Here is a 22,323-nt window from a genome sequence, read left to right as displayed (position 1 = left end):
GTGAGACACACACACACACATGCACATCCACAAGCACATACAACCACCAGTCACTGATCACACACACACACACACACACACACACACATTCTGCTCCACAAGATCACACAAGTTTTGAACTGCCTGGCAATGAAGACACGCTTACAGCTATTGCTCACACACGCAAGGAAGACATGCTTACAGCTACAGCCAACACACACACACCACACAAACATACGCCTGAACAACAGTGTTTGTTGCAAGAAGTGATAGCACATTTAGAAAAAAAAAATAAATAAATAAATAAATAAAATAAATAAATAAAAAAAAAAAAAAAAAATTTGAGTCTGAACGAACACACGCATATGACAAATATACACAAGAGGTGTTCAAAAAGCTTCCCACAACACAACTAATGGTAGGGGGAAACACATTGACATTTTTGGTTGATTCTGGGACTACTTATTTGGTGATTCACAAACAACTCATGCCTAATGTAAAACTCAGCGGCCGAACTGTTAACTCAAAGGGCGCCTCAGGGGTGGTAACTAAAGAAACTTTTACAACTCCGTTGACATGTGTACATACTGACTTGACTGACTCTGACCCTTGCATGATTGTTAAGCATTCTTTTCTGCTGTCACCGGTGTGCCCTATAAATTTAATGGGCAGAGATCTCATGTGTGCAATTGGCTTAAACCTGTTGTCCACACCAGAAGGTGTACAAGTATAAAGACAAAGAGAAATAATGACCATGGTCCATTTCAGTCCAGCCACACCTTTGTATATGTATATCAGTGGAGAGTAAATTTAGTTTCAGCTGTCGACATGCTCCAATTGGCCACACCTCATTTGGATCCACTCTCAGATCACATGGACCCTGAGCACATGCATTGCACTGCGCATGTGTCCTGAGGCCCTGACACATTGTATGAAAAAGAGTTTTTTTTTTGTTTTTTTTTCAGGGAACTGTTTTTTTTTTCAGTTTGTCTGTCCTCCACACAGCTAGCTTTATACAAAGTGGATGATGCGCGCCCAGACGTACCAATGTCTAAATCACCAAATGAGCAATGGAGACATCTTGGCCCATTCATGCGTCACTGTGAGGCTGTCTCCGATTGGGAAGCGACCAAAAACCCACAAATCATGTTCTCTCCGTCGACTAACAATCCGTCGCACTCCATACCAGACAAAGGTCAAAGTGTTTCGGTCTGTCCATCTGGTTGAAGAGAGCCATGACACACGAGTATTCAAAACACTGTGGCTCTCCTCAAACATCTGGCTGCAACTGGATATAAGGCTAGCCTGTCAAAATTATAGATATAGTTAATTATAATTAGAGACGTAGTAGGCTATGCTCCGTTGACTTTGTTCGAACCACATTCTGCGTCTCTGATTTTGACTTAATAACGTTCTTCTCATTTGTCTGAAGCACATTCCTGAAATACCACACCTGTCTCCTGGATATGCCTAATGTCACTCTTAAGCGTTGTAACACCCTTAACCCAACTACTCTTTTCCCTCTTCCAGGTGATGGTGAACCTCATGACTGTGTGTTCCAACTTCAGCATCAGTGCACTCTGCGCACAGACTTAAGACATTCCTTTGACTAACCCTGATCTGGTTTTCTATGTAGATGGCTCTGCTTCCAGGGACTCTACAACTGGCCTGGATCGTGTTGGCTACTCTGTGGTTACTGAGTCTACTGTGGTCACTTCTGGACCTCTCCCCTCATGTTACTCAGCACAGGCAGCCGAACTTGTTGCCCTCACAGAGGCCTGTAAACTGGCTAAGGCTATGCAGTCACTTGCTACTCCTGATGAAAAATGTGTATGGTCCTCCTGTGGAGCTCGGTTTGAATCCACTGTTTGGATAGGACCTAATGATAACCCTTGTCTTCCAAAACACTTTTTCCCTCACTATGCCAAGTTGACACACGGGTCCGACCATGTGTCAAAAGGAGGGATGTTGACTATGATGGATGCAAATTGGTTCACAAAAGGCACAAAAACATTGCCATGCATGTGTGATTTGTGCAACACACAATGTTGGGCGAGCATTACCTATAACACAGCAAGCAGCTCATCCACCACCAACACGACCTTTCAAACATGCGATGATGGACTTTGTTAAACTAACACTCTCTGAAGGTAAAAAGCACTGTTTGGTAATGGTAGTCATGTGGTCAAAGTGGGTGGATGTTTTTCCCACAAAAAACCAAACTGCTTCAACAATGGGTCTCATCAAGACAAAACTGGCAAAATGTTGTGCAGAGACAGGGTTAAAATGGACACAGGCTCTCCCATTGTGCTGATGTACATGAGAATGAGGAAAAGAACGCAAAACAATCTCAGTCCTTATGAAATTTTGTTTGCAGCACCTCCTCACATCGGGACAGAAGCGCCAAAGACCCTGCATGAATATGAATGATATGCTACCCTATTGTGCTAACCTATCCTCTGCTCTGTCTGATGTAAGGAAACAGATGATAGCTGCCTTTCCAAAGGAAGCCACTAATTCTCTTCACAGTTTGCAACAACGTAGTGGTGAAGGACTTCAGGAGAAAGAATTGGGAAGCTTGCAGGTGGCAGGGACCGTTCCAAGTGTTACTCATCACCCAAATGGCCGTGAAGGTGGCTGCAGTAGAGGGAGCAAATCAAGGCGACAAGCATCCAACGTTGATCCATACCCACTAGAGTGTGAGCCTAGCGCCGCTTAGTGGCTACGCTGAAAACACTGTTAGAAGCATCAGAGAAAGATAGATGACATCACAACATACCAAGTGACGCCCTGACAACTTCGTGCCACCACAGAGGGAGATCTACACCCGAAGAAAATTTGCAACTAGATATTATAGTATCAAAACGTTGACATTGCATACTTAATCAGTTTGCAGAAAGTTTGTAATTGATCAAATTTGTGAGTTTGACTGTCAGTGTCTCTGGTGTTGACAAGGAGAAGTAACCTAACGGTGCCAACAATCTCCTGCTCGTGGAAACCTAGCGGTGATAACACAAGCGAGCCTTCACCATACGGGTCAGTTGCTCGGGTGAACTCCATACAAACTGACTGGCTGACATTCAAACAGCTTAGAACAAACTATTGTACAATGGAAAGACATCGTCCATGGCACCCTGGACTTTGTGGGGTAAGAGGTACATTATGTGTGTTTCTCTGGATTGCAATAGTGATAGTAATTCCAATACTGTTGACGTTTAACAAAAGTGATGACACTGACCTGACCAACTCGACTAGACTTACCCTAACCCACAACCGAACCAAAAGAGAAGCAACACCTCCAAATATGTTTAGAGGACAGTGGTTACAAGAAAACACATGGTTTCAATTGACTAATTTTACAGCACGATCCCTGACAAACGACACTTGTGTAATATGCATGGGTGCAGCACCTCCGCGACACTTCACTGGTATTCCTTCTGAAATCAACCCCTTTTAAGTGTTGGTCCAAGGTAGTTAATGTGAAATATGTAAACCACACCGACCTGTACACCTGTATGGGTATTTAGAATGATTCTCAATGGAGCCTCAGTTATGTACATTGTTTATTAGCAGCAGGCAACAGCCTGGCAGGGAGAGTGGAGCCATGGAAGTCCCAGTGTAAGGTTCCACGGCGACGCCTTAGTCTGCCGCCTGGAGAGGGATTAACACAGTTGGAGAACAGTGTAGTTGTATGTTACAATAATACAGGTACAGGTGCGAAGGTTGGTAAGTTCACAGGGAAGTGTAATGTGACTGTTGTGCTTTAACAAGTGGTAATGTTCAATTTGGCTATCAGAAATAATTAATAATTATCACAGATAATTAATAATTATTAAAATGAATGAACTTTGATTAAAGTCCACCTCGATTGGGGCACCACCTCGAAAAACGAGGAAAAGACAGCCGTTTTAATTGATTTAGTCTCATAAAAATACTAAACTATCAATTTGGAATTATGTTTTATAATTAATTTAATAATTACTACCAAAATTACCACATTGATAGCTAGCTGAAGGATTTTTGGAGTTCTTGACAGTGTAGAGGTTGGCAGTGTCCACAATTGTACAACATTAACGGAGACAGCAAGTATTAAAACATTTATTAAAACAGAGCAAAATTCAGGGACATCATTTGTTATGCATTAAGGACTTGTACTTTGGTTGTAAGTACGGCTGAAGCAGAATAGGTGTTAAAGACATCTGCTGTTGCAGAAACAAAATCAATCAAACAATCTAACTAAATCTCTATGACTAAACTAAAATAATATGAGTGTAAGAGTGTGTGTGTGTGTGTGTGTGTGTGTGTGTGTGTGTGTGTGTGTGTGTGTGTGTGATAAGGCTGAGGAATGTGAGATGGGTCCCACAAAGGTGGGGGAGAGAGACCAAATGGTGATGGCCAGACCCCCTGGGGTGTGGGTCAGAGGCAGACAAAGGAAAGCTAAGTGCTGTTAGCTTAGCTTTGTCCCTCAGTGGCCTGTTGCAGACTGTGCGTGTGAGAGAGATAAAGGTGCAGATTAAGACAGGATGGTTAGTTTGTAGGCTAACATCAACTAAACTTAATGGATGCACAGTAATCTACAACACATCACAATAATCAAACTCAATGAACATTAAAGCAAGTCAATACATTAACAGGGGTAAACCATGTATGCAGTAATGCTATGCTAATTATGCCCAGTTAGAGTTTGTTACCAGTCCTTAAAAGGGGAGACGAAGTGTCCTTGAGGGTGCTGCTTTCTCAGCTTGTTGCTGGAGGAAAGGTGTGGTTCTTGTCCGTGCTGTGTGGTTGCAGGCTGGAGGAATCCGGTCGCTCCTTTGTTCCTGTTAGTTAGCAGCTCTGTGCTAACTTGCTGGTGTGCTCCTGTTGTTGGTTCTGGTTATCAGCTGGCAGACTCTGGGTCGTGCCTGCTGGCGCTGATCTGCTTACTTCAGGCAGGACCTTGTGTCGCTACCATGAAGGAGGTGGCTGCTCTGGACAGACCACACTGAGGCAGAGCTTAGCTGAGTTGAGCTGGTCTCTCCTCTTCAGGAAAGATCAGGAGAGCTGGTCTCTCCTCTGCAGGAGGAGAGGGAGCAGGAAAGACCTGGTCTCTCCACTTCAGGAGGGACGATGAGAAAGAGAGAGTTCAGTGGGGGTGAACTGGTTTTGTGGGCCTGCGGTCGTAAAATCATGTGTCCCCTCCGGCCAATGGTGACAGTGGAGCTGGGCGCGGGGGTGATTTCACACCTATCTGTGAAACTGGGCATTGGGGAAAGGAGCCCAGTAGTTTTACACAGACAAAGAAACATGCGGTCTTCACCATGCGCTGTTCACTGGATAGTGAAGCCCAACATCCCCCCTGCCATCAGGATGTCACCTGATGTGGGATGCTGATGGGATAATTGTGCATGTTTCGGCCATTGTTCATTTTTGTCAGTCCAGGTGAAACAAGTTGGTAACTACTGGGCAGTTTGTTATCCAACTGGGCATATGCTGAATCTATCTTGGCTAAGCTAGAACAGACATACATTACAAAACAGTTCTTCATACACAACAATGACATACTGCATCCAAATAACCTGTGTTTCTCAGTTGTTAGTGAGGGTTAGTGGGAACAGGAAATGTCAGTGTGTTATGTAGCAGAGATAGAGGCACCTAAAATGACAAAGTCATAACAGTGTGTCCTAAGTGTGTTTTGTATGATCTTACTGACAAAATATGAAGTTGGTCCAAGTGTACTTGGAAGTTGAGCAGTGGTGTTGAATCCAATCAGAATTTAGGCTTTCAGTAATGTTTGTTTTATCACTGAGTGCTCAAATGAGTTTGTTGCTGTTGCTAACAAATTCGAATTTGCCTAAATAGCTGTAGTGAAGGTGAGGTACAAGATTGGGTGTCTGTCATCCGGTCAGTGCTGCCATGACCAAAAGGAGTGAGCTCTAGAGCTCTTATTCTTTCTTGGCCCAGGGCTGTAACGCTCCTGGTAGCCAGAGGGAGAGAGACATTCAGAGTCACTGTCAGTGTCTGGAAGATTATTACCATGTTCTGAGCTGCAGTCAGAGATGCTGTAGTCATCATCTGACCCGTACGCTACCTGGTCACTGTTCCTTGCCTGGATTTCTGCGTATGGCAGTCTCCTGCTCCTATGCTGGGAGTTTCTATCCCTGGGCAGTGGATGGACCTGGCGGTTACGCTCAGTGTCCCTATGTGGTCTTTTGTCACCCCCCTTTCGTCTGTTGTGAGGGTGAACTTTTGGGGCAGCTGACCTATGTGACACCTTGGTGTGTGAGCTGGGTGGCTCACTTGTCCCCCCCCTTGCTTTGGAAGAGACAATAGTTTCCCAGACTACCTGTGTCATCTTCCGGATCTCCTGCAATGAGGGGTCACCTTCTTGTGTCCTGAGTACAACGTGAGTGCGCACACATGGGTGGAGGTTCCTCAAGAATAAGGCCTTGAAGGTGGAGCTTTCTTCTAAGCCTGGTGCATTCTTTCCCTGGAAATATGCGTGTCTCAAACGTTGGTAGTACTCTTTCGGATGCTCACGACGGGCATGCTTAATTTGTAGGGCTGCAACTATTGCTGTGGTGTCGTCAGTGGCACAGGAAAATTCTTCTGTCAGTGCTTGACGTAGCAATTTATACTCATTTCTGACACTGGGAGGTCGTGACTGTATAAACTTGTGGACCGCTTTAGAGCTGGTTTTCCACACAAGTCTAACTTTCTCCCTTTCAGTTGCATGGGGTAAGTCAATTAGGTTGTAGTCTAGCTCCCTGAAATAGTCCTCAACTTGGTGATCACAGTTATCTGGATCAAACCTGTCAATGCTTCTAGCTAGAAGCTCAAGCTCTTCAAGGCGGGGACTCTGTGAAGGCGAGACTAAGCCAGTGTCATTGATATGTAAATCATGCCCTACACTTCTCTGTGGTGGAAGAACAGGGGCTGAACAGCGGCCACTCTGACGGTGATGCAGAGAGGAGGCTGAGCAGTCCTGGACTGTTCTAGTCCCATCTTTGGAGGGACAAGCATGGAGAAATGTGTCGTGCAATGATGTGAATGAGGGACCTGGGACAGAATATCTTCTAGAAGATATGCTAGACAACTCCTCTATGTCTGTTTCAGAGGGATGGGAGGTCAGATGGCTTTGAGCTCGGTCTCTCAGCGGAGGCTGAGGAGCTGACTTCATTCCCAAGAACTTGTGTTCAGGTGGGAATAGTTCATGTCCTCTGTTTGGGGAAAAACTGAACCTGTCACTGGTAGAAGAGTGTGAATCGGAGTAACCGGAATCACACTGGCTGATCGACTCTGGTCGGGCCAAATGTTCTGACTTCAGTCTATACATTTCTTCCTTCTGCGAACAGAGATCTAACTCTGCTGTGTGCAGGTCTTCTAAGTAGCGCAGGGCTTTCTTATTAGCCATCTGAACCTCATGGAAGAGGCTAGCATTTTGCGCTCTCAGGATTTCTACCTCCTTCTCTATGGCTGCTCTACTCTGAAGGGCGAGGCTGGTTTGCCTGTGAAAGGTCAAAAGCAAGCATTTTAACAAGGAGCCCTTGGATGCAGTCTGTGCATCACACCTGTCGTTTAGTAGGGAGTCTATCTCTTCTGTACACTCACTGAAATTCAACTTGTTGATGAATTCGGGGTAGCCAGGCTTTAGGCTCTGTGCTAGGGAAGAAATAAACTGCTCTACACAGGGGTTCTCCATTGTTGCCTAAAAAGGGGTGAGGTAAAACAAGTTAAAATATAAAATTTCAAGTGGTTGGCTGTGGTGTTGCGGTAGCAGACACCTTGAAGTGTAGCTTGGGGAATACACTAGCCTAACACTGTGGTGGCCTGCACTAGAAGGTAGCTATACACTATCTAGTGGAACTGGTGGGGATAGCAAACTACGGCCAATTAAGGTAAATGCAGATTTACACAAAATAAGTTTGCTCACCAAAATTTTGACTCTCTAGCTGAAATGCACGGCAGTAACAGTCAGGAATGTCTCTTTAAGTTACTCAAGCTGGAACACGTGGCAGTTGCAGCTAGGTACTAACTTCACAGGGCTGATAGCACGCTGTGGCTCTCTCTCAGGCTCTATTTCTTATTCAGGCTGAAATGCACGGCAGTAACAGCCAGGTTCAAGCTCTAAGTTCACAGGGCCGGTGGCACGCTGTGTCTTAACAAACAGGAAGCACTTTAGTTAACAGCGAATGGACAGATTGCATTGAATGTGTGACATTCAGATGCCGAACCAAATTCTTCCTACAGGATAGGTTTACCTGAAAGGTTAGCAGCAGTAGCAAGCTCTAAATGTAACACTATGGGGCTTTCAATGTTTGCTTTCAAACATAGGCACCAGTATTAGCATTAGCTTTAGCCTTAATTCACAGTACACTAACTCTTCAAATTGTTTTTAGTTTAATTTAGTTAGATTGATTTTCACCACAATGCACTTGAAAGTACAGCTGGAAGTACTTCTGTGACTGACTAGTGGTTAAAATGATAATTTTGCTCGTTTTAAAGTTTTATCAAAAATTTTGGTTTTGACCAAAATTCTGCTGAAAATTAATATTGTACAAATATGAACAATTGCCAACAGTACTCTGCCTCACACGGGGCACCATTTGTTGTGCTTTAACAAGTGGTAATGTTCAATTTGGCTATCAGAAATAATTAATAATTATCACAGATAATTAATAATTATTAAAATGAATGAACTTTGATTAAAGTCCACCTCGATTGGGGCACCACCTCGAAAAACGAGGAAAAGACAGCCGTTTTAATTGATTTAGTCTCATAAAAATACTAAACTATCAATTTGGAATTATGTTTTATAATTAATTTAATAATTACTACCAAAATTACCACATTGATAGCTAGCTGAAGGATTTTTGGAGTTCTTGACAGTGTAGAGGTTGGCAGTGTCCACAATTGTACAACATTAACGGAGACAGCAAGTATTAAAACATTTATTAAAACAGAGCAAAATTCAGGGACATCATTTGTTATGCATTAAGGACTTGTACTTTGGTTGTAAGTACGGCTGAAGCAGAATAGGTGTTAAAGACATCTGCTGTTGCAGAAACAAAATCAATCAAACAATCTAACTAAATCTCTATGACTAAACTAAAATAATATGAGTGTAAGAGTGTGTGTGTGTGTGTGTGTGTGTGTGTGTGTGTGTGTGTGTGTGTGTGTGTGATAAGGCTGAGGAATGTGAGATGGGTCCCACAAAGGTGGGGGAGAGAGACCAAATGGTGATGGCCAGACCCCCTGGGGTGTGGGTCAGAGGCAGACAAAGGAAAGCTAAGTGCTGTTAGCTTAGCTTTGTCCCTCAGTGGCCTGTTGCAGACTGTGCGTGTGAGAGAGATAAAGGTGCAGATTAAGACAGGATGGTTAGTTTGTAGGCTAACATCAACTAAACTTAATGGATGCACAGTAATCTACAACACATCACAATAATCAAACTCAATGAACATTAAAGCAAGTCAATACATTAACAGGGGTAAACCATGTATGCAGTAATGCTATGCTAATTATGCCCAGTTAGAGTTTGTTACCAGTCCTTAAAAGGGGAGACGAAGTGTCCTTGAGGGTGCTGCTTTCTCAGCTTGTTGCTGGAGGAAAGGTGTGGTTCTTGTCCGTGCTGTGTGGTTGCAGGCTGGAGGAATCCGGTCGCTCCTTTGTTCCTGTTAGTTAGCAGCTCTGTGCTAACTTGCTGGTGTGCTCCTGTTGTTGGTTCTGGTTATCAGCTGGCAGACTCTGGGTCGTGCCTGCTGGCGCTGATCTGCTTACTTCAGGCAGGACCTTGTGTCGCTACCATGAAGGAGGTGGCTGCTCTGGACAGACCACACTGAGGCAGAGCTTAGCTGAGTTGAGCTGGTCTCTCCTCTTCAGGAAAGATCAGGAGAGCTGGTCTCTCCTCTGCAGGAGGAGAGGGAGCAGGAAAGACCTGGTCTCTCCACTTCAGGAGGGACGATGAGAAAGAGAGAGTTCAGTGGGGGTGAACTGGTTTTGTGGGCCTGCGGTCGTAAAATCATGTGTCCCCTCCGGCCAATGGTGACAGTGGAGCTGGGCGCGGGGGTGATTTCACACCTATCTGTGAAACTGGGCATTGGGGAAAGGAGCCCAGTAGTTTTACACAGACAAAGAAACATGCGGTCTTCACCATGCGCTGTTCACTGGATAGTGAAGCCCAACATGACTGTACAAATTCCAGAGATGGAATCTCTTAGAAACTGTGTTGATGTACTGTCAAATATCTCTCACTCTGAATGGTCGGCGTGTCTGCGTAATATATTGATTGCAATCTACCTTAACAAACAAGACCGAGCGGTACCAGATGTATTCTGGAAGTGTGGTGGTCGACGGCTCCGACAAACGTTACCGGCGAATTGGACGGGGCTATGTGCTCATGTGGTGTTGGTACAGGAAGTTCACCTGGCCGTAGGACCATTTGGACAGAATTCCAGACACCGCAGAAAGCGTGATATTAACCTACCTCCCGTGGACACTAGAGTATTGATGCTATTGGGCAACCAAGGGGAGTTCCGAATGAGTACAAAGCGCGAAACGAAATAGCAGGGGGTTTCACTCACTTCATTCCATATATTGGTACTGCTATTGAAGCTCAGAAAAACACAGAGTGGATAAATTACATCTATTATAACAACTATTATAATAGCAACGTTTCTTGAACCACACCACCGCTGCAATTCAGGGTGTAGCTGAACAACTGAGTGCAACTTCTCAGATGACATGGCAGAACAGATTAGCTCTAGATATGATACTGGCAGACCGAGGAGGTGTCTGTGTACTGATAGGTGACCAGTGTTGTACCGTTATTCCAAATAACACAGGCTCAGATGGAACAGTAACCAAGTCTTTGAACCAGCTGAAAGCTTTGCAAATTGAGCTGGCAGAAAATTCAGGTGTACCTGATCATCTTGGTTGGCTTAGAGACGCTTTCAGACAATGGAAACCATTGATCCTGTCAATAACGACTGGCATCCTTGTGTGCCTGCTGATTCTGGCATTAGTAGGGTGCTGTCTTATTCCATGCGGAAAGGCTTTCATAAGTTGTGTGGTCTCATCATCCGTCACCACCATGTTGTCTATGTATACACCCTTACCAACTGACCCTCCACTCACGACTGACCAACCTGACTTATTTCCCATACCTGACTATGACACATTGTCTGATGAAGACGATGGGACAATTCATGTGTAAGTATGACCTTCACCATGACAGATTTATACTTCATTGATAAGCTTGCTACATCCTCAGATCTTTTGGATCACAAAAAAAAGCTTTCTACAATATCATTTATGCACAGCATAACTTAATGATGAGATGTCTTAAATCACATAATGTGACTTGCCATGTCTGATGTTATATGCCTGTGAAAATACCGTTGGACCTGATAGCATCAACGTTTGAGTGAATTTTACATTTATTCTATTTTTCGTAACTTTTTTTTAAGGAGCATTTTTGACCTGTGTGATTTTGTAATCAAAAGGGGGGAAATGTGATGGAAAAATACTGAAATGACAATTAGTTGTTGATGACCTTTGAAAGCACAAGTGTAACAACACTGAAACATGCCAAATGTATATATCTGCCCTGCAACTGATCCTAAGAAAAGGACATGGCGAAAACAGGAAAACACCTGGAGTTGAGTTTGAGGGCATTTGATCAGAAAACAGGAAACCACCTTGATTTTAGCGTTGGGGAGGATGACCAGAAATTAGGGAGTTACCTCGGCTATTGTCGCTCTTTGTGTCTGTGATTTATAATGCTATGTTTTACTTAGATTCTTACCTTATAAGGAAGAAAACCATTTGTGCTTATGATACGCCCAATTGCCTATAATATTCTGTCTGATATCTCTTTGTGCCAGTCAACTCCTTCACTCTCCTGTGGTGTGGATGACTTGACTCTCTTGCGCAAGATAATAAAGAGTTCAGTTTGTTTGACATTGTACCGAGCTTGATTTTATTTCAAATAGTGATTTTCCACTACAGGGGTGAAGTTCTCTCCACACATCGATTAGTCCCATTTCCCGGACTGATGCTTTAATAAACTTGGTTAGATGCTTCTTGCTTCTTTTTGGGCTTGTTGTATCCAGGTTATGGTTCATGACCACATTATAGTCCCCTCCACATATCAAAATACTTTCAGTTTCTATAGCAATAGTGTCAAACAGAGTTTTGAAAAAACATTTAGTACTCTCTGGGGGGGCGTATACGTTGATCATTGTCACCATTTTGTTTTCTAGCTTTCCTTTAATCAATACAAATCTCCCTTCATTGTCCCTAACTTCTTTAAGACATTCAAATTGAACTGTATTTGTGATAAGGATAGCCACTCCCCTCTTCTGGCTAGGTTTGTAGGAACTGTAAAATGTATTCCTAAAACCAAAGCGTTTTAGCTTTTCATGTTCTTGTTGAGGCAGGTGGGTTTCTTGTAGGAATAGTACTTGAGCCTTTTCTTTTTTCAATTTAGCTAGGACCTTGCTCCTCTTAACTGGGTTATTCATCCCATTTACATTAAGTGACACCAGTTTTATATGATTATATGGCATTTAAATGATTCAGTCCCGTGTTACAATCTTTAACCTCCAGACAACTTAAAACTGCACAGACCTGAACATCTGGACACTGTGCGCTAACTGAAAAAAAAAAGAAAAAACAGTTAACTCCCAAGTTAGGGTGATTCTTCTCCACCCTGAGTCCCCGTTGGTAGGCAAAGGGGAAATCCTCCTCCAGGAGGGCCCCTCACTAGAGGTGAAACACGCCATTTCACACATCCTAGTAGTCCAACGTCATCCAATAGCATGTATTCTGTATTCCAAATGAAGTCTTAAGCATTGATCTTACTTATTTTGGCCCCATATACCAGCGTAAAAATAAACAAATAAAGTAGCTGACCTGCCAAACCTTCCTATTTGAATTGAAAAAAGAAAAAAAAAAGGAAGAAGATATCCCTCACAGTTGAAATAAAGTCGTGTTGATTGTCTGTTACTACGACTCGTGTAATAAGTGAAATAATCTCAAGATTGACGTGCGGATATTTTTGCCATATATAACAGTTTAAGGCTTACATCGCAGGCAGAAGTGATATATTAGTCAGCTGGTGTCGTTTAGGGGCCAAGAAAGTTTCAAGTACTGTGTCATAATAAAGAATAAAGATTAGTTGGGGGGATTCCGCTCAAACTCCTGTAATCTTTCCTTCGCTCGGCGCGCAGTGTCTTCTGTGTTGCTCTCTCCGGCTCGTTGCCATGTCGGGGCCCGAAGAAGCCGCTCCATCTCCCGGTTCGGATCCACGGCGCTGCTGCCTGGTATCTCCACGGAGTACCCTCTCGTCCTCAGCTCCCGCGCTGCGTCTCGTGCGCTCTCGTAAGTACGTGTTCCCGAGTCCCAGTGAATGCGCATCTTGTCCAGAGGGGTCTGGAAGCGAATTCCTTTCTCTTTCAGGAGCCTCTTTATCCCCGTGTATGCCTTGCGCTTCTGAATAACATCTGTGGCATAATCATGGTCAAACGACAGGCGTCGCCCTTCAATCATTATTTTCTTTCCCCAGGCTTTTTTCAGTACAGCTTCTTTGGTATTAAACTCCAGAAAATTTACCACTATAGACCTGGGTGGCCCGTTCCGCTCCGGATTGCGGGCTAAAGCTCTGTGGGCGCGCTGAATCCGCAAGTCGGTGTCCGCTGCCAGTGCGAGTTCACTTTTCAGAAGTTGCTCCACAAAGTCAGGCACGGAGTTGCCTTCTTTTCCTTCGGGTACGCCATAAATGCGAATGTTATTTCGCCTAGACCGACTCTCCATATCTATCAACTTTTCCTGCATGGTGTTCTGTTTTTCCATAGATTTAATGAGCGCCTCCTTCATAGCCATGTTAGCCAACTCGATCTCGTCGATCCGTACTTCTGCTTCATTCAGCCTGGTTTCATGGGCCTGGATCCGAGCGGAGTTAGCAGAAAGTTTTTGGTAAATTTCCTGCTTGAGATCTTTGAGTTCATTTTTCATGTCTTCCTTAAGTTCTTCTTTGAGAGTGTGTATGTCCGCTTTATGTTCATCCTGAAGTCACGTATTTCATTACTGATACTTTGAAGCACCGAGCACATATTTTCCGCAGAGTTGTCGTTAGCTTGCTGAGCGTCCTCCCTCCCTGGTGTTTTTCGTTTAGCCTTTTTTTCCTTCCTTTCTTGTGTGTCACGTTTCGTTTGACTTCTAGTTGTTACTCCCCTATTCATTCCAAAGTAAAATTACTATGAATTGCTCGACTATTAGTGAATTTAGGGGAGCTAATTCTGACTTGCTATTGGGAGCTCAAGCTCATGCAGCCATCTTGTCGTCTTGCTCCACCGGAAGTGTGCCACAGTAGTTTTTAACGTTGAAAATGATAAAAGTCACAATGTTCAAGCAGCCACTGAAACTTGAACTGAAATCTTCAGGACACTATTTTTGAACATAAGAGATGAAAGTAACCCAGATGAAAGCAAGATCCAAAATGAGGGTGACATTCTCACTGTGGCAGAAAACATGACAACAAAGGAAAAAGTTCTGTTGAAGCTACATGAGCAATATGGACATGTACACATACAAGGACAGTGCAAAAACCTGTGAGACCTGCATCACATGCAGCAAACCAAAGCAAAAGTCAGCAGTGTAGTGGGATTGCTATGTCCTCAACCTACATTGTGGATTGTGATATCGACACGCCATTGACCACTTCACACACTTCAGTGCCGGCAGTCGTCACCACCAAGAAACCCAGGGATTATGATTATGAAGCACTGTATTCATTGCTGACACGCAGACTGTTCAGTGACAATGGGTGTGAATTCAATAACCAAGAAATGAGGGACATGGCTGGAAACTTAAGCAATGAATGAAGACAACTGCAGCTTATAGCCCATTGGGCCTAATGGGGTTTTGGAAAGGTATAATCAAACACTCACTGAAGTCTACTACAAGTGGGTAGATCATCCACTCTGGGATCATTCAGCAGATCATGTGGTCAGGTACCTAAGAGCAGCTTGCGACTGCTTGAAAAAGAGGGGACATCTGCACTCGTTCTGCTGAGTGCTCTCAACAAAGACGTATAGTGACTTAAAAGTTAAACGAACAAGACAACAAAGACCTTTCTACCATCATATTCTAGAAATGGTCAAGTTGCATCTTTCAATATATGTTTATCTGTTAAGCTTTTAAAAAACAGCAGCAAGTCTCTAGTTGTGGCAATGTCTGATGTCAATGCCAAGACTGAAATATGTCAACAACTAGTGGATGGATTATCATGAAATATTGTACAGAACATCATGTTCTCTTCAGGATGAACTTAAAAAACTTAAAGCAAATCAGCAAATGTTCTGACAAATTACATTTTTTTGTATGATGACAATATATAACCCACAGCGTTAACATATGTTGGACACAATTTCATGGATTGAGCATGGTCTTCTGTGAAGTCACCTGAGGCAGCCAGTGGTGTTGTAGAAGATATCTCTCTCGGGGGGGCTGAGTGGGATGCTGCTGCACAAAGGTATCAGTACTTTGGTTGTCAACTCTGGCAACGCTTCATTGAACAGCTTCTCCTTCAGGTTGTCTTTAGAGGACAGATTCCACAGGACACCTGCAGCCACAACATCTTTTTACTCTTTTGTCTGAATAATTAGTAATTCAAACCAGTAATATATAGATAAATATAAATCAGTAACAACACCTGGGTTATGTTATTAAATTACAGATTAGTATATATCAGTGTATGAAGATAAGATCATACATAAGGTTCAAACCAATCTGAAAGCAAAATCTCTCAATACCTGTGATGGTCTTTCTGAGCTCCTCATCAGGTTCGCTCAGGATGCTGACGAGACGCATCACTCCACCAGCATCTATGAGTGCTGCCTTGTTGTCAGCGTTTTCATAGATGAGGTTCCGCATAGCGCCAGTGGCATAACGCTGCACTTCTTGGTTGTCACTGGAGAAAAGCTGAACCAGAGCTTGGACGCCACGCAGAGCACGGACCTGAGAGATAGAGGATCAGGGACAAGACACACCATATTGCAAATACACACATATGGAAAATTCGGAGCCCCATTTTACTACACGTTTTGAATCATCTGTGCACTCGAGAAAAGTATATGTACAAAGAGCCAGCACAACAGGCCATTTCTCCCAGAAATACAGTCTGTTCTCAGCTGCAGCTGTCACAGACATCTTGCAGGTTATGCGCACGTATACATAATCTGCAATTCATCAATTACTGGCACTTCTTCTCCAATGGAGCCTGAGTGTGTGTGTGTGTGTGTGTGTGTGTGTGTGTGTGTGTGTGTGTTGCACCTAAAATTATTCAACCTCCATTGCAAACTAGGTGTATTGGCAAAATTTACAAATTTTCAGTTACAAATGTTCAATGAGCAACTCAGCTTATTGCCCAGGCAGGGTGCGTCCTCTTCAAGAACAATTGGAATAGCTCAACACAACTAATATTACAGGTAGTTTCTCAAAATTCAACACTGACCGCAGTCTCAAAATTATTCAACCCTTTATTGACAAGCATCTTAAGTACTTAGTAGAGCACCCTTTCACTGTTATGACACATGCAAACATGATGCATAGCCAGACACCAGGTTCTGACAGCGTCCATAAGGAATCTTAGCCCACTCCTCAAGGGCAATAGCCTCCAACTCTCTAATATTCTTGGGTTTGCGTGCTGCAACCACCTCCTTCAAATCCCACCAGAGATTTTCTGTGGGATTCAAGTCAGGCAACTGTGATGGCCACTCTAGTATCTTCCAGGACTTTTTCTGAAGTCAAGCCTTGGTGGACTTTAGGTATGCTTGGAATCATTGTCCTGTTGGAAGGTCTAATGACACCCAAGCTTCAGCTTCCTCACAGATGGCGTGACTGTTTCTCCAAGGATTTCCTGATATTTGATTGAATCCATCTTGCTTTCCAAATGCTGCAGGTTTCCAGTGCCAGAAGAAGCAAAGCCACCTCAGAGCATCAACAAGCCACCACCCTGCATCACTGTAAGCAGGGTGTTCTTTTAAACATATGCCTCATTCTTCCTCCTCCAGACATCCATGATCCATAGACCTGAAAAGTTCTAGCGTTTTTTTACTGCTTTACAGAACAGAATCCCAAAACTTCAGTGGATTATTTATATGGTTTCAAGCACATTGGAGCCGACTTGTCTTGTGCTTTTGGGTTACTATTAGTCTACATATTGGAGTTAGGGCATGGAGGCCTTCACATTTCCTATGTGCCCTATTGTAGAAACTGAAACCTCTGTGTCCGCTTAACCTTTTGGAATGTTCTCTTGACTTACCCATATCACTGTGAACTAACCCCTCGCCACTCCGGGTATTTGATGTGTTCTATCTCAAGAACACCTGATGCAACGAATGAGGCCCTTGATTAGTTGCATCAGGTACAACACCTGATTTGCAAACGAGTGCTCTTATGAGGGATCCTATTCAGGAGGTTGAATAATTTTGAGACTAGTCATTAAAAGTGGCATATTGTTTTGAATTTGGAGAATATATTAGTTCCAGTTACAGCTAGTTCAATTGGTCTTATTTGAGTTGTTGTGAATTTTTCCAACACACTTCATTAGCAATGGGGGTTGAATAATTGAATAAAAGTGTAACTGTATATATAGATCCCACATCCTCTGCATGTAGCCGCTCTCGCTGAGGTTAGTAGCATTCCAACAGATCCACATTCTCAGCCCTTATCCACCTATGCTTTGTTTCAGTAGTCCACTTCTCATTAGGTTGCATCAGCAACATGAGGAAGAAGGAACATGAGAAACTTGAAATATGCCAAGGACTGAAAGAGGAGCTGCAAAACATGTGGGGAGTAAAGGCGACAGTGATTCCAGTGGTGATCGGAGCACTAATATATATATATAGAAGTGCCAATAATTGATAAATGACAAAAACAAATGTACAGTCAAATTACACAAATACATAGATAACTATGGGAAGCATGAACAAGCACAACCAAATGCAAGCTCTTGTTACCTGTTTTTTTGCCCTGTTGCTATGGTAACACTGGTGTTGTATGTATGCAGCTCCCAGAACTTGTAAGGCAGCATCCGACTCTGATAAATATCTGACAGCTGTAGCCATGTCCAGACTCTGTATCCTACACACACACACACACACACACACACACACGCATACTAAGCTGTATATTAACAATGACAATAACCAGCAGAGCATGGTGAGGCTCTAATCACACAGTCATTCATTATTTATATTTAAGGGTCATGGGGGCCTGGAGCCAATCCTGGCTGATATTGTGTGAGAGGTACACCCTGGACTGGTCGCACATTAATCACAGGGCTGACACATAGATACAGACAGCAATGCTAAGCACTGCAACTTATGATCATTTTCATCATTGAATAATGTGATGATTATTTTTTACATTAATCACTTTAAAAAGTAAAGCTTTTCTCATCTCTTCTTCAGACGTCAGTCTGATACACAAGTAATTCATATATACAGCGTACAGACGTTTGTAAACGTATATGTAAACATACAGATAACACTGATCCAAGCCAGTGGTGGCCCATATCCTTTAGCAATGCACATTAATCAATAATATGTCTCACGCTTCCAGTGGATCGTTGCTGTGTATGGATGCTCCATCCAAGATATCCACTCCTTTTCCAACACTCTTCACGCTGCAGAGCGAGGTGGCTCTGTAGAGGGATCCTTGGCACTGCCCAGTCCCCTTGACATGGTTGGCCCTGGACACATGTTGCGGCCACTGTGTCCCCCAGCCATCCTGTGCCATAGGGACCCCCATGCCAGTCCCCGCCCAGTCCTCCTGGCCAAAGGCAGAGCTCTGTTGCTGGTAGTGCTGCTGTCGGTTGGCAATACGGCTGATGGTGCGGTGGGATGGGCCTTTGTAGGTGTACTGATACGGCAGCTCCTCCTCCTTCCAGTAGCCTCTTTCCTGAGCCAGTGTCCCACTGAGACTGCGTCTTAAGGTTTCGAGGGGAGGCACAGTAATTGGGAGGTAGGCTTTCTCAGAAATCAACACAGTTTGAGGAAATGCCTCTTGATCTGCCTGACACAGTGACTTAGAACGTCTGCTTCTGCTGTGGGACTGGGAGGTCTGGAAGCTGTTGTGGACTATGTTGCTTGTTTTACTCCTCATCTTGGAACTGATTTCCACATCAGAGTGAGAGGAAAAACCAGAGGAATAAAGGGGTACTGTGGGCATCTGTAGGGTGGGTGGTGCAGGGAAAAATAAAAGGTTAGCACACACTGCAGTAGGCAAAGGAGTAAAGCAGTGCTTGATGCTATTGACACTGTCCTGGATAGCAAAAAGGTTGATTAAGGGTTCCACAGACTCTCCCTTCTCTCCTTCATTAAAGCCTGGTTATTGTAAGCTGCAGGAGGCTCACAGTTGCCTTTCCATTGTTAGACTTGCCAGTTAAAAGCAAGAGACAAATGTCCTGTTTATATTTTCTCTCTGTTTTTGTATTGTTATGAGTCTGGTCTGCATTTTCCTTTTCCGAGTGTGTGTGTGCCCTTGTATTACACACTTACTGGAGCCAAAGAAATGGGAGAGCACTCACAGTATGGGGCCCCATGGATGGATCCCACTGACTAAACTAAGCTCAGTACAGTATAAAATATCAGAACAAACCAAGTTGTGTAATAATCTAATAGCTGTACAAGATTTAAGCTGTCTTGGACTTATGGTACACTAAACATGTCCCAAACCTACAGTATTTTTACACTGATCTGTACTGACAGTTCTTTTAAATATATTATGGTGTAATGGAGTACTGGTCAGGCGATACTCACAGCCATGACACGGTTCGGCGTGTGAATCATGGATCTGGAGCTGAAACCATGTGTTTGGGTGAAGTTCTTAGGCCCAGGAAGGTTGTAGTCTAGACAAAGAGAAGAAAGAGAAAAGAAAATATTAGTTATTATTAGGGTATAATATATTATTAGTGTTTTTTCACTGTGTCAAAAAAGATTTAGATTGGCCCCTCAGGCCATTCTGAACAGCACTGATGAATCAAATCCAAAATTCCTCCATCAACAGACATTTTGGCTTTTTAAATACATATGTCCATACATGCATTCAGTGAGACTACAATTACAATCCCAAGACTTAAGACTTAAGTAGGGCAATGGAAAAACTTCAATGTGGTGAATTTGAGTGTAAAAGAGGAGAAGGATATTTAAGTTGTGTGACAGTGTGTGGGTGAGTATGATCTTAGTATGATCATCATTCATCAGTCTTTTGTTTCCCAAAAGCCCACAGCTGTTTACTACTTGGCTCCAATGGAGGGGTGAGGACCATTTCCAATGCAGATACAGGACCACAGTGCTGATCAGTTTTGCCAGCTTGGGTGCCACTGTTGCATTAAAATAGTAATAAATAATTAAAGCTGCAAGCAGCGTTGGAGGGCCCTCGCACCTCCGCGTGCGTCGGGGCGTGCGGCGGCTCCGTCCTGCCGCTGGACTCCGACCCTTCCACACAAGCCAGAACGTTCATGTAGTTTGGACAGCGCGTGAAGGACTTACACGTCCCTTCCCGCGTCCCCTATGTTGCGCTATGAAACGGCCGCTAATGACGTCCTGTATTCCTGTATACGAAGTGTTGACTACACTGTGAAGGTCTTGAGGCTTCTCTGACAAAACATGAGCAGTGTGAAACACACTGGAGAATCTACAGTGAACTTGGAAGAGCTTTCGGTGCCATGGCGAGACACAGAACTTTGACAGCTTGCCACGGGCAAACCCTAAAAGATTATAGAAAGCTTTTGATAACTTTTCATCTTGAATACTGCTTCTACCAGCTGACCGAGTTTGAAGTCGATCGCTTCAACCCCCTCGGACAAGTTCGCTCATTTACGACCCCTATAAATGGCTGAAATTTTGACACTTGATTCAAAATGGCCAACTTCCTGTTGGGTTTAGGTCAACGCTCCAAGAGGCTTTTTTGTAGGTCCTATTGTCCTGCATAAGTATACCGAATTTGGTAGATGTAGGTAAAACGTAGCCCGGGGGCTAGGTCGTCAAAATGTTGTAGGGGGCGCCGTAGAGCCATTTTGCCCCACCCAAACCTGTTAACCCAATAAGATTATTCATTTTAGGCCTCCTGACGTGTATGCTAAATTTGGTGAGTCTGCACGTATGCGTAAGCGTGGAAATTAAATTCGTATTTCATGGCGAACAGGGCGTCGCCACGGTGACAGCGTTTGGCGAAACCTCAAGCCCTTCATACCTTTGCATCGACCACATCTTGAGAATGTTTGGCTCAAATTTGAGGTGCCTGTGGTTAACCTGCTGAGAGAGAGACGTCCGAGAAAGAAGACATGTACGGCCTCCCGCCAGTAGGTGGCGCTATGACTATGGTTCAAAATGGCCACGTACATGTCTTCAGAGGTGGACAGTCATCAAACTGTATGAATTTGGTGAAGATAGGACCTTGTACAGTGGAGTTACAGCACTTTTAATTCTGATGGCGAAAAAAAAAATTCAATCGACAGTGTCTGCATCGCCACGGCAACAGCTTTTGACGGAGAGTCACGGCGTTCGCTCCAGACCAACATCAATATCTTGAGGCTTTCCTGACCAAATTTGAAGTGGATCCGATCAACTGTCTGGTCTTGAGCCATCATAGCGCAAAACATAAAGTTTCCTGTCAGCACCAGGTGGCGCTATGACTTAGAATGGATATTGACATGTAGACCTGTTCGGGGCGGGACTCTCATCAGACATGTGAAGTTTGGTGCATATTGGATCACGTACAGTCAAGTTATTAACAACTTCCTGTTTGACGGCGAGGCACAAACTTTTGACAGCTCGCCACGTCCAAACCGTTAAAGATTATACCAAACCTTTAATAACTTTTCATCCTTGATATTATTTCTAACAGCTGACCAAGTTTGAAGTCGATCGCTTCAACCCCCTCGGACTAGTTCGTTCATTTACGACCCCTACTTTTCGCCATAAAATCCAAAATGGCCGACTTCCTGTTGGTTTTAAGGCATACCTCCAAGAGACTTTTCTGTGCGTCTTGAAGCGATACATATACCCTACAACTTTCGTACATGTAGATAATACGCAGTTCCGGGGCTGAGTTTTGGTGGCGCTATAGAGCCATCTTTTCACGCCCGTTTACGAAACCCATAAAATACGAAAATTTTCACCGTTCCTGAATTTTGTGCAAATTTTCCTGACTTTTCGTGCATGTTCAGGCCCCCAAATTTGCGTTTGTTTCGGTACAAGGAAAATAATAATAATTAAAGCTGCAAGCAGCGTTGGAGGGCCCTCGCACCTCCGCGCGCGTCGGGCGAGAGGCGGCTCCGTCCCGCCGCCGGACTCCGAC

The 22,323-nt window shown here is 43.8% G+C and overlaps 1 protein-coding gene across 1 annotated transcript in view; it reads right to left on the bottom strand.

The window, feature by feature from the left end:
• Positions 1–22,323, bottom strand: part of LOC139199544 (plakophilin-3-like) — a 211,589-nt gene that overhangs the window by 28,027 nt on the left and 161,239 nt on the right. The window contains exons 2-6 of the mRNA XM_070828588.1: positions 19,782–19,870; positions 18,575–19,191; positions 17,979–18,102; positions 15,771–15,975; positions 15,421–15,580 (exon numbers count right to left, since the gene is read on the bottom strand). Of these exons, the coding sequence (XP_070684689.1) occupies positions 15,421–15,580; positions 15,771–15,975; positions 17,979–18,102; positions 18,575–19,191; positions 19,782–19,870 (1,195 nt within the window). The remainder of the gene's footprint in view (positions 1–15,420; positions 15,581–15,770; positions 15,976–17,978; positions 18,103–18,574; positions 19,192–19,781; positions 19,871–22,323) is intronic.

Source organism: Pempheris klunzingeri, chromosome 1 (genome assembly GCF_042242105.1).
Source record: "Pempheris klunzingeri isolate RE-2024b chromosome 1, fPemKlu1.hap1, whole genome shotgun sequence".
NCBI lineage: Eukaryota > Metazoa > Chordata > Actinopteri > Acropomatiformes > Pempheridae > Pempheris > Pempheris klunzingeri.
This window is presented reverse-complemented; position numbering and strand designations above follow the sequence as displayed.